The following is a 13,019-nucleotide window of genomic DNA, read 5'->3' as shown; positions in this document are numbered from 1 at the left end:
CGCCAGCGCCTGGCCCGAAACCCTGCCCGAGGCTTCCCGTGCCGCCTCTTCCAAAAGGGTGCGATGCTCACTCCGGTTTTCCACACTGTAGTCCCACACAATATTCCCAGCTATCTCATTGCTTTCTCATTACACCCTCGTATCTGCTGTCATTAGAGAGTTGCGTTTTGTGTCCTCCGGTACCCACAGCCCGTACGTGCCCAGGTGCCTCCTGCACGTTGTCGTTCAGTTACGGTTGATCATATATGCAATTCTGACCAAGGTGACATGGCAAAGGAATCTCTTGAGGCGTGCAAGCGATTTCGTAGTTCGCTTTTCGCCTGCGACTCGTGGATAGTCATTCACGCTGCTCGAATCCGTCGCCGCGTTCTTTCAGTGCCGGAGCGAACAGCTGTTTCCTGAACGCTGTAATGGGGTTTGGTAATTTGCTTGTGTCTGACACTTAAGCGATGCCTCATTAAATGAGCCGTCCCTCGATAGGATGTCTGCACAGGAGGAAATTCCAAGTATTTTTCTGTCTGCTCTCTTTTGATCTAAAGAACCTAAATGTAGGATCTGTAAGGATCATTCCATGATCTAAAGAGCCTAAATGTAGAGGTCGTTTTAGTTCAGTACAAAACTATTGATTCTTCTGGGGCTGGAAACAGACACTCCTCCTTTGGCTTTGTCAGAAAGTTGAATGCCTCGTATACACTTGTTTTTCAAGCTCTCTCTGTAGCTGAAGGAGAGAAATAGTTTGCTGCAGAGAGTGCTGCATCACCTCCTGAAGTAGGTCCAAGACGTGTGAGAAGAATTCCCTTTGGAGCTGCCTTTCTGTGTCTATGGCCTGAAACTGGGACCTGCATAATGGGTTTAGTATAAATATCTAACATCTAAAGGAGTATATTTAAGCAAAGTGAGTCCAGGTCTCTGTAATTCATGACCAAAATAATGACTTTATTTAGTTTACCACATATCCCACAACCTCCCCTCCACCAAGCCAAATAATCCTTACCCTAACCATGACTGACTGACTATCCGAATTGGCCTACAAACATTATTTCAACAAGTCAAAAAAGAACTCGCCAAGTCCTCAGGTTGTTATGGACTGGTAATCCTGTGATGGGGGCTTTATGTCTGTTTCATTTTTGTGTGTGTAGTCCCACATATTCACATGGTGGTGCTAACAGTTCACATTTTTCTTAGAACCTACAGTGAGTGACTACAAGCCCAAAGTCTTTCTCTTCACTTTCCATTCCCTAATAAGAGATGACAGGAGACCTTCCATTTCCAGTTTTTATCCTTAAAACTTTATGGTCACACTCAGTGCATCTCAGTTCTGAAATGCTAGGTTATCCCAAGCTAGGTTATCCCAAGCCCTCAGCTTGTCTTAATTCCAAGTACGATACTGTAATTCAACAGAAGTGCCCTGGCACTGAAATCTGTGCTATTTCAACTATCTAAGCTGAAAGCAATTCTTTGAGCCTATGAGCCAGATTGGATGCAGTCATACATAGATAAGAGTATTTTTTCCTACTGTCAAGTATGAGTCCTCTGAGATTCTAGCTTTTTTTGTAGTCACATAACTCCCTTGAACTAGTGATATCTTTACTAGCAGTTTAAAGCAGAAGTATCAAAGGAAGCCAGTGATAATATGAAGTGTCACTAAATGAGAAGTTAATCTGTGTCTACAGAGATGTATGCTGCATGCCCAAGGTATTGTGATAAAACACATTTGGGAACTGTTTCTTCTGCAAGAAAAGATACTTTTTTTATATACCAAACACTTTTATTATATGTGAAGTGTTTTAATAAGACAACTGCACTATGTCTCCTGAAAGCCTGGTTTATTGACGTTTATAGCAGTACTTGCTGCACGAGGAACAAATTGCTGAGCTATTTTTCAAAACATCTTCAGATCCTGGAGATATACAGAAAGATAAGGGAGACTCTGAAACCAAAGGGAAAAGAGATGGCAGTAAACATGCTTCAGTCCTTCCCTGCAGTGTGAGCCAAAGTCCCTTCTGGACTGTGCCCATGTCTCAGTACAATTAGTTCTCTTCTGCTATTGCAAACCTGACCCTGGGTTCTTTCTCACATGGAGCAGAATAACACTGGAATGAAGATTGTGCAAAAAGCCATTTTACCATCAAAAATCCAAATTTCTCATCACCTTTTATTGGCTTGTCAGCACTTTGTGGGTCAATATTTTGGTGATTGTCACAGTATGAAGCCTAGGTAGTCTATGAGCAGCTTTCCCTTCTAGGTCTAGGCTTGGAGAGAGATGATCCATGCTTAAGGATAAAACAGGACAAGACAGACGCAAACCTACTCAATCCTGTATTCCTGCAAAATTATTACTATAATTTTGTGTGAGCAGTTAACAAGAGAATCTGGTTTTGGTTTTGTTTTTTTTTTAATTACATATTTTTCTATCTGATAATAAATTGCAGCAGCCTAGACAACCTATGATATGTATAATAGATACTAGAATTTGGCATAATTACAGCACAGTAAAATAAAAGAAATGCACAGTATTGTGAGAGTTTCAGTGTAAGAAATACACAGTGTTGTGGGAGTTTCTTCTTAAATTCCTGGTGTATTTTCTTCTTCCTTCTCAGTAATGTGTTCACAGATAAAACAGCTAGGACATCTTCTGTTGGGAAGTTAGTGGACTTGCATGTGTTCAGCTGACTCTTGTGTTTCTACTGCAATGTTTCCACCAGCGACTTTCTTTTCATACACAGAGGGACACAGGGCCAAGGAGGAACTGTTTCTTTAAATAATTCAAAGTAATTAAAACTCACTGTGTAATGTCAGTAGTGTTATTCATGGTTATGGTTCATGTGGGAGTGGGAACATGTTGAGGGTTCTTTTGTACAAAAATTACATACTTACAGATATTGTGTTAGGATATAGGCAGTTAAAACCACAACTAAGTTATATGTGGAAGGAAGATGCCTAAATGTTTTATTTTTAGATATGTCAAGAGTATTTTCTATTTGTTTAGGCTGGGTAATTAGGTGCTTATAGTGAAGTATAAGAAAAGGAAGAGAACCTGTTTGAATACCGTAGATGATGGAGTGTATAAGGATCTCCCAGGATCCCCATTTAGACTTTGTATTTACAAACAAAATAAAACAACAATGAAGCCAAAACCCAAAAACCTAAGCAAAAGCTAAACATACAATATGTGTATAAAGAGCACCAGCTCTGCCATTGTAGAGCAGTGAACACCTGTGTTGTACTTCCTGAAAAGCAAACCAGGCCATCTTCTTTGTATCAGCTCAGCAGATACTGCATTCTGGAGTCAAAGCTTTATCCAGACAAAGGTGTGAAGACGACTTAATTGGAGTAACAGTGTAAGAAAGAAGATCAAAGGCTTATCTTAAAAGAGGAATATTATTCATGTAGTCTTAACCTACTGTTAAAAGAGAAAAGAATGTGTGTTAGCCTTTCCCTTTGGTGGTCCAATACTGCTGCTTTCACTGTGTCTGCATGTGCAAGCATGCTGAGACTTTGTGCAGAAGTCGGTACAGGAACGATAAATTGCTTTAATCCTGCTCACGCTCTCAACAAGGACCTGCAGTGGGATGTGAGATATGTTGGCCTTGCTCTGGCTCTCTGCCTGGGGCAAATCCCTTTCTGAGCAAGTGACATTAGATTGTCAACAAGATACCATTTTCATCAAAAGCCTGCAGCATATTTTCTCATTTCTCTTGCACACAAACAAATTCAGACTTCAGAGTCCATTTGATATGAGATCATCTTCAATAATTCAGGTCAACAATTAACATTTACCGGTAATTTTTCTTCATGTGTTTCTCTAAAGAACTAGCAACGTGGATTTTTCTGTCAGAAGATATGATGTCTTTAGCACAGCTGCAATTCTGACTCTCTGGGAAGCGCTGGCAGCCTGCATTTACAGTAAACATAGAAAAGAGGTCTGGTAGCAGGGCATAGTGCATCTGCATGACAGAACTGAAACCAGACCAACCATGCCATTTGAACATGGCCTGGTTGCTGGCAAGGTCATGGAGAGCTGTGAAATGATCTGGGAGCTGAGCCCCCCAAGAGGCATGCTTCCATTTCCTTACAGGAATACTGCCAGAGAGCAGTGTTTTAAATCTAATGATAACACAGATCAAATGGCCTTTGCCTGCTTCAGGTATTTGCTTAGAGGTCAACATCCTCTTTGTTTTAAGAAAACTAGAAGTCCTGGCCTAGCCTAGTGCTACAGTGAAGGAGCTATTTTTCTTTAAGCATTCATTTCTGAAAACATTTCTGGACAACGGAGTTTAGAGTGCAGGTAATATTGAAAAGTCCATCCTGATCAACTGTTTCCAAAATTTTTTTAAAAGGCAGAAAAACTCTCATTTATTTGATCTGAAATGAGCTGTACATACCACGAGGCATTCCCCGGTAATTTTTGCTCAGGCTTTTGAGCCATTTTGGTGCTGAGTCTACCCCTGACATAAACCAGAGTGCAGGACTGTTCTCACTCATGTCAGTCTGGAATGGTCCTGCCTGTATGTTCATCATACTTTGAAGATTACCGTTGTTTTTTTGAAGCTGCAGAATAGGCCAGCAGAGACACAAAGGCTGACTTGAAAATGCATGCTACTCACATCATTGCTGCTAGTTTCTAACTCAGCAGAGGCACAGATGTGTTTCTCAGAGTGGAGAATGTTCTTTCAGTTATTCACATGAAACACTGAACAGGGCGGAAACTTTCACTTTGAGCAAAAAACCAATTTTAACAGAGCCCACATACCTGTACCTTTTCATGTCTGACCCTTCCCACAGCTCTCCCAGACCAAACATGCAATTCCTCAAACTGATGATGGCCAAAAAAGGAGATTCAGTTTACTGCAAAAATGTGTTTTCAACAAAAAAAACTGTAACAATGAAGCTCTTGAACAACAACAAGGGAAAAGTCAAAGACTGTCAAGAGGAAGATCCTAACACAGCAGGGTATCTCAGAGGAAAGGCACAGACAAGGACATTAGGACTTTATACTGCCAAAAGTCCTTGTATTTTGCCACCTCTTTGCTTTGGCAAGCTGCAGGCAAACGGGAGTACACAGCACAGACCTGCAGGGTGAAGAGGGACTTCCAGCTCTTCCATTAAAGCAGTGTGTAGGGTCCATCAGGTAAGCTAATATCCGTGTAAACATCTGGTAATAGCTACACGTGGGGCTATCAGGGCCTCACCTTTGTGTGTGTTTATCTGAACCAAGTTCTCGTAGGGATGACCAGAACATTCCTACAATGAGCAGAAACACCTTGAAAATGAGCACAAAACCTTGAAAACTGTTTGAAAATGCCAAAAGGCTTATGTTCAATTTGTGAAACTCACACTTTTAGGAAAAACCTCTCTTAGGGCAAAGAAGGCAGTTTTCCTTTTATGCTTGCACGTAGTACATTCTTGATCTGACAAGACTTGCAACCACAAGAGAGCACTCTTTCCTTTGAAGATGTCTCAGCTTTCCCAGAAAGCTACAGATATGCCATATAAGTTTTGCAAACTGCTTGTGAGTTGGTTCAGTTAGACCAGAGCAGCCGAAACAACAAAGCTTGCAGTTGTCTTTTGGATTTCATAGTGAAAAGCCTTTGGGTAGTTTTTAGATGACAGAAGATCCTTGGTTCCTGAAAGTGAGGAGTTCTGCCAAAACTTTGAAGATCCCTGTAAAGTTTGCAAATTACCCATCTTTTGGAGACAATTATATCAAACGATATCATGGATTACAATACCTGAGAAGTGTTTAGAGCCTGGAAGATTATTTATGTTTGGCATTAACTCTTATGGTCATAATTTCAAGTGGAGAGAAAAAGAATACACAGGAACCCTCTTATTATCTTTTGAAATATGAAGATCACAGGAAAAGAAGGGTTTAAACTGGGGAGTGATGGTCCTCACAACCTGTCTGTACATTAACTGGCATCCCACGCCTATAAAAACAACAAGGCTTTCCAGGCACAGTGTGGACCTCATGAGCTGTTAGCCTTGCTTTGAGATCTGAGTTTTTATACACCACAGGAGGAAACTGCAGCCTGTGGGGCAGGGTACCTATACAAATGTTGGACTGATACATTGGGGAGCCAAATTCAGGAACTAACACTCCACTGGTGAGGAAAAAAAGAAGCATGGACAGCACCAAGGATGATGAAAAACTACTGAAGAGGATTGCATTTCCAGGATCTGTATCCCCAGCTAACAGCCACATGCACCCCCATGGGGTATCCCTGAGGGAGCCCTTTGGGGTTCCCTTCCACCTGCACCCATCTTACTGGGAGCAAGCCTATAGTGGGCACACAGGTCGCATCTCCTACATCCCATTTCCTGGCTACATGGGCATCTATGACTATTCCTTTGAGCCTGCCTTCATTCGGAAGAGGAACGAGAGGGAGAGGCAGCGGGTGCGCTGCGTCAACGAGGGCTACACGCGCCTCAGGGAGCACCTGCCCAAGGAATTCGCCGACAAGCGCCTCAGCAAAGTGGAGACCCTGAGAGCTGCAATAAGCTACATCAAACACCTGCAGAGCTTGCTGGACTGCCATCCCTTAGGCTCTTCCAGTAAGGAAACTCTCTCTTCCAAGGAATGTCCAGGAACTCCCGGTCTGGCTTCCCCGCGGGAGTGCAACAGCGATGGAGAGTCCAAAACGTCTTCAGCATCATCCCCCTACAGTGAATTTGAGGAGATGGGCAGCTAGGTCTCCTCTCTGTACACAGAAAGCTTTGAGATTGGCTGAAAAACAATTTCAAACCCTGGGGAATTTTTCTGGGTGAAAATTAATATCAGGGAAAGGAAAAACAGATAGGGAAGGCAAGAAAAAAGGTACTTTCAGTTTGTCAAAGGACTTTAAATGTTTGCTGTATACAACTTAAACATGATTTGTAAACAGATATCCCCCAGGTTGCTTCAGCTGTGTTACTAAGCTTCCTTTGGACTGTTAAACTGGAGCAACATTTGCATTCTACTTTTCATTCAACTTTTATTATGTACTATTTTCTTTTTCTTTTACTTGAGACAGTAAAACCAGATAAATCCATTTCAGGGAATTCCCCAACCCTTTCTCCTGTTTTGTCCAGTGAGTTTTACTGTCTGTTTTTCCTGACTGCTAACCTGAGATGCACTGCACTGCACTGGACTGGGGGAGGTAAGATTTAGATAAATATCTTTCCCTAAATATTTCAGAAAACTCTCAGAAATACCTCTATTTATGAAACAACAAATTTTCAAATAGAAACAATGCTATACTTTGAAATTAATTTCTTTTAAAGCATCTTCTAAAGTGAAAGAAACAGCTCATACACTGGACACTGGCTATTTGGTGATTATTCTAAGGATAATGTGCAGGGAAATAAAGCTGGACACTCATTCCAGTCAATGCTAGGAACAGGGATACAGAGTTTTGTAAAACCGCATCTTCAAAAGCAAAGCTTCACTCAATATATTGAAAAAATAAAAGCCTTTTCCCTACTTTTCTGAAATCTGAGTTCATGGACAAAACAGTCTTGATTGTGTCTTTGGCAGGTCAGAAATGATATGCTTAGAAACAGAACCTGTAATGGTTAGACACTGGTGTGTACAAAAAGGGAAACGTTGAATATATGGGTTTACATCTGCATGAAAATGTAAGTATTTCTCCTTTTGTTTAGAATATTGTATTACTTTTTCAAAGGACACTGCTTTTAAAATTAATACTTCAAAATCTATGGAATACCTTTTACTTGGATTGCATCTACTTAAAATGACAATTTCTCTCCAATTTGTTTTCAAACCTGCCTTTCTCCAAGGCTTAAATCCCATTCTGAATATAGGGTAAACTTTTTACCTGTCCACTTTAAACACACCTTTCAAACTTTTGCTTTTTTGGCCTTGTGTTGATGAAATGGTTTTGTATCTTTTTGTCTTTCCTTCATGTCATGCTGACTGAACACCTGAAAAAACACTCATGTATAATTAAGAGGAAACACTGATCAAATACCTAAAATTGTGTCCATAAATTTTCTTTAAATAAAAAATAGAATTAATTCTGGCTGTGTCTTTTTCACTTTTAATTGATAACAAACTGCACAGCTCTGGTTGCAGGAGTACAGAAGTAATAACTTCTCAGGAAAAAATGGAGAAAATGGAAAGGGATTAAATATTAATGTCCATCTATAAAACTAATTTTTTAATCTAGATTTTAAAATTTAGCTAAGGAGCAGGTTTGTGTTTTAGTACAAAAATACTCTGCTGCTTTCTAGAAGACTATTTTTAACATTTGTACACTTCAAGCTCCTGTGTCCATGGCAGTCACAGGTGTTGCTCTTTACTCTTTACACGGCAGCCAGCTCCATTTTCTAATGATTATTTTGTTTCTCTGAGGGCTGTTACTTTTGCAGAGGCTGTTTGCCAGACTCAAAAATTGAGATTTAGTTACCTGGACAGTTCAGATCCAGAGCTAGTGCACTCATTTCCAGCTGTGCAGTGTTTGTGTTTTTCACCCAAGAAAGAAGAGGACAGCAAGGTAGAGGTCCAAATGTCTGATTGGGTTCCATTGTTCCTTGGCTTTTCTTCTTTCCTTTGTGTTTCTCTGGCAAGAAATTCAACCTGTCTCTGTCTTTTGACTCAGTTTTGAGATTTCTGGAAATGTGGTATTGTTGCTGGTAATTCTGTGAGTAAGCCTGAACTGAATTTCTCCCTCAAAGCAGAGACTAGAACTTCATTATCTATAAAAAACATATGCTCCCTAAGAGTACCCGAGGCAAATTCTATGAAACATACTTCTTTGGAAAGCACTCTGGAGATGAAAAGCATCTTCAGATATAATGACAATAAATGATATAATGACAATAAATAACTAAATCAAACCAAACCATTAAAAATAAAAATTGCCAGAGTGACCATTACTTCCTGGGCAGGACACATCAAATAAGGCCACAGATGAATTTCTAGGTCAGATTGCTATCACAGTGGCCTGACCATGACAGATAAATATCCTCAGTCCTCTGATTCTCAAACCTCAGAGATGGTACACTGTGCCACCTTCTCATGAACAGTTGGCTGGAGAAGGTGACTAGGCTGTGACTCTGCCCCTTTTCATCTCTCAGGTGGAATGTTCCTCAGTGTTCCCATTTAATGGAGTGGAAATTATCTCACCCTGAGCCTGTGCCTGGCCACCACTGCTTTAGGCTGTCTAGATACTTTTTTTTTAGACTAGATATCTTTAACAGCTGTGGAGATGTCCTTAAAATACCTCCCAATCCAACCTCAATGCTAAAGATGCAAAAAACCAGAATGCACATGTACTTTAATTTACATTTATAAAATAAAATTAATTTCTGGATGAAAAGGAAATTCTTTCTGTGGGAAAAATCTGTCACAGATTGAACCCCTCTCTTGAGGAAAGTTGTACATTTTTATTTCTCACAGTTCCTGTTTCTCAAACCTCTTGTGCAATTTTAGCACAAGCAAGTAAAAAACAAGATTTCCTAAATATTGGTGCTTTTGTCCAGACATCAGCGATGGTTTAAAGTGAATGCCACATTTCAAAAGCTTTATTAAGCTGTTTCTGTCTAGACAAAGGGTTTTTTCAAAGATCCTAAAGTGTGTCATTATCAGACTTTAAAGCAGACAACGATCCAATTTGTCACCATGAAAATTAAAGCTAATAAAAATGTTGACCAGAAGAATTCTCTCCACGTGGGACAATTACTATTTACAAGAAAGGTGAATACTGCTATCTGTAGGCAACCATGCTACAGCTTTATCCAACCCTTGCACACCAAAAGCAGCCACTTTAATCTTTCTATCAAATCTGGAAAAAACAGATGTCTGAAGCCATCCCTCTGCTGCCATTAAATTACAAATCCATTTGCTTCTTGATACTATCAGTATTTTAAAGATGTGTTATCCCGGCCATGGCATTGCTTTTAATCCTCTAATAGCTATTTAGCTGATTTCTTTGTAAAAGCCCATCCACAATCCTTTCATGTTATATTACCCAGTGTCAATAATGTGGCCAAAGAAAACCAGAAGGCACTATAGAAAAGTCATGTTCAGACAGTAAAGCAATCAGGGCCAATTTATCTTGCTGGAATAAATGAGCAGGGAATGTACACACACACAAAAGAGTATCTTTGAAAACATTTGTCTCCAGCATACTTAGGCAGGAGGCAAAACAAGATCCAAAATATTTTGAAGAGAGACTCTGAAGAGGTACCAACAGGAGAGTCCTGCTGAAGTAAGCTAAAGTAAGTGCAATAGCTGAGTAAGGTCTTAGTAAGCCTCTCCAAAACAGTCTAAGCAAATACAAATTCAGCAGGTGCTTCTCACTGGTAACCCCCATTCAGCATCACTTGAAGGTGTGCTGCTCATAAGTAAAAATCCACTGTGAATTCTCACTCACGTATTTCCTACATGATTCTAACGCAATTCTTTTCTGCCTCATTGTGACTATATCCACTAACAGAGCAGTGGAAAAGTTCTTCAAGTTGCCTTTGCTGAGAGAACAAGTTAGAGGAGTAAAGACACCCTTGAAAATTTTGGAGACCTCTCAGCTCACTTCTGATATGACTGGAGATAGAGGTGTCAAAGACATGAAATTCCTACATGGTCCATGAGCACTGATGGCACCAGAGCAGAAAAATGTACCAATGCAGAGTCCTTAAAGAGAGGAAAGCTAACACTGCCCCATGTGATGGTCAGCTAGCCCATGGGCACCTGCCAGCTGTGAGCACACAGCTGGCAGGTGCCCATGGGCTAGCTGACCACACATGTGCTTTGTGTCACCTCTTGCCTTGTTCTACTGGAGCTGGTTAAAAAAAAAGGTATTTTGAAGGGGTTTTTTGGGGAGGGGAAAGCTGCACAAATGGTCTCTGGGAGGCTGAAATGTTGAAAATGTGGGGAAGGTAGCGGGCAGTGAAGCCTTGGAGCTTATATAGCACAAAGCCGAGCCAAGCTGCATTTACTGTGCTGCTCACAAAGCAGTTTGCTTGTCCCCATGATTTTGTTTTGATGTGGTGTGGTTCTGGGCAAACATAGCAGATTTTTGTGTTCCAGGGCTAAAAGATGTCAGCATCAAATCCTAACCAGTCTCTTCCATCTGCACTGAGATCATGAAGAGAACAAGTAGTTACAGATAAACAGAATTTTCACATCTTTTCATGTAGGCACTTTACTGCAGCATTTTACTATGTGAGGCTGCTCTCTTGATATAACTTTTTAAATGCAAAAAGCCCTAAGAAGTTCCAGGCTCAGCTGCACACAGCTTATCCCAAGGCATCACTCATGCAGAGGTGACGTGTTCATCACATCCCCACACCCAGAGGCATGAAAGCACACTGGGGCTTCACCAGTGAAACGGATAATAAACTGTAAAATGTGGAAATTAAATAGGCCAGAGGTACAAATGCAGAAGTGTGTGTTGTGGTGTTTTTGCATGGGAAAATGAGTAAGCATGGAAGAGGGGAGGGAGACAAGAAAGTGTTTTGAGGTGCAGCACACTGATTGATACCATATCAGCTGCATGGCTGAAACAAGGGAAACAGGAACAAATCAGATATGACATCTTTTGGGAGGATTAATTCGGTGGGAAAAAATCCAAACCACCCCCCCAACTAAATATATTTTCCTGTGCCTCAGACACACCACATTATTTACCTACCATCACTTCCTGTTCATCTTTTCTTGTTCATCATTGCAAAATACCAGCAAGTGTATTTTTTATCAAAGTGCTGAGCAGTTGTGAGCAGGCTGTACTCTATCTGGGGAGTGAGGGAAGATTACAGTGCTCAGCCCATCTGCTATCAAGAGCCAAGTGGTAAACCCAGATTACTTCAGCCCTGGGCTTTGCCTCTGTTTCAACAACAGCATGGCCCACCTCTGGCCTCTGTGCTGGGAACACCAGTAGATTCTGCCCCCGGGAAAACATCACCAGACTGCCCCTGTAATGCTTTACCAGGAGCTGGTTGCATGGGTTTCTTTTTCCCTGTGTGAGTGTAAGTACCCAGGGCTCCTGTGCTTGTAGATAAACCTGCCCTTGCAAGTTACCAAGCTCTGGTATTGCAGAGCTGGCAGCTGCAGCTATTCTATTCTATTCTATTCTATTCTATTCTATTCTATTCTATTCTATTCTATTCTATTCTATTCTATTCTATTCTATTCTAGTCTAGTCTAGTCTAGTCTAGTCTAGTCTAGTCTAGTCTAGTCTAGTCTAGTCTAGTCTAGTCCCTTATATTACAGTTGCAGTGAGGGTGGCAGGGACAAATGAATCTCTCTACCAGGCTGTCATGACGATGCTGCTGGCATCCTCCTTGCCATGAGCATTCCACTGCTGACTAACGCAGACCACTGCTGAAGCCAGGCAAAAACCTATGAAAAGCCCTGCCCTGTTCCACTGTTTCCTCTCTCAGCCCCCCAACCCAGCAATTTGCCCCCAACACACCTGGGTGATGCTGCAGCCCTGGTTCACAGAAGGGCAATGCCCCATTGCAAGCGGTGGTGCAGATCCTGAGGGCCCTGTTAGGACAGATCAAAGCTGTCAGCATGACAAGCAGTATAAACACAAAGAATTTGCCTCTGTTTATGTGTAGTGTGCTCCATAGCTTTGCATTTTGCAGCACCATGAAAGCTTTAAAATTTCCATTTACATTAACAAGCCCATAAAGTATAAGGTTATTAAGTGGTGTTTATATTATCCTGAGAAGCTCATTCAGTTACCAGCTGGTTCAATTTTTACTAAAAGCAAGTTTCATGAGGGTCCTGAGTTGGAGATGCATGCGTTGGGGGAGTTTGCTTTGAAAAGACAGAACAGCAGCAATGCCACGACCATGAAACAGCTGAATTGCTCTGTAGTACAAGTGGTCAGTGCCTTCACAGGTGAATGAAATTAGTTGGCTCTGTGATTGAAAACCATGTTGCATTTAAACATTTTAAAATTTACTTTTGACAAAACTCTTTGAGCATTGGTTAGTTTCTTCAAACTTTACTGGAATTTCACTGAGGTCACTGTCTTAAGGAGCACTTTTACAGCCTCAGGATTATTTTTTTC

At 41.0% G+C, this 13,019-nt stretch overlaps 1 protein-coding gene across 1 annotated transcript; it reads left to right on the top strand.

The window, feature by feature from the left end:
* Window positions 1-6,125: 6,125 nt before the first annotated feature.
* Window positions 6,126-6,692, top strand: ASCL4 (achaete-scute family bHLH transcription factor 4). The gene has a single exon (XM_009086425.3). The coding sequence runs from the start codon at window positions 6,126-6,128 to the stop codon at window positions 6,690-6,692; it is 567 nt and encodes a 188-aa protein (XP_009084673.1).
* The last annotated feature ends 6,327 nt before the right edge of the window (window positions 6,693-13,019 follow it).

Source organism: Serinus canaria, chromosome 1A (assembly GCF_022539315.1).
Source record: "Serinus canaria isolate serCan28SL12 chromosome 1A, serCan2020, whole genome shotgun sequence".
Taxonomy (NCBI): Eukaryota; Metazoa; Chordata; class Aves; order Passeriformes; family Fringillidae; genus Serinus; species Serinus canaria.
Note: the sequence above shows the minus strand (reverse complement) of the source record. Positions and strands in the feature narration are given on the sequence as shown.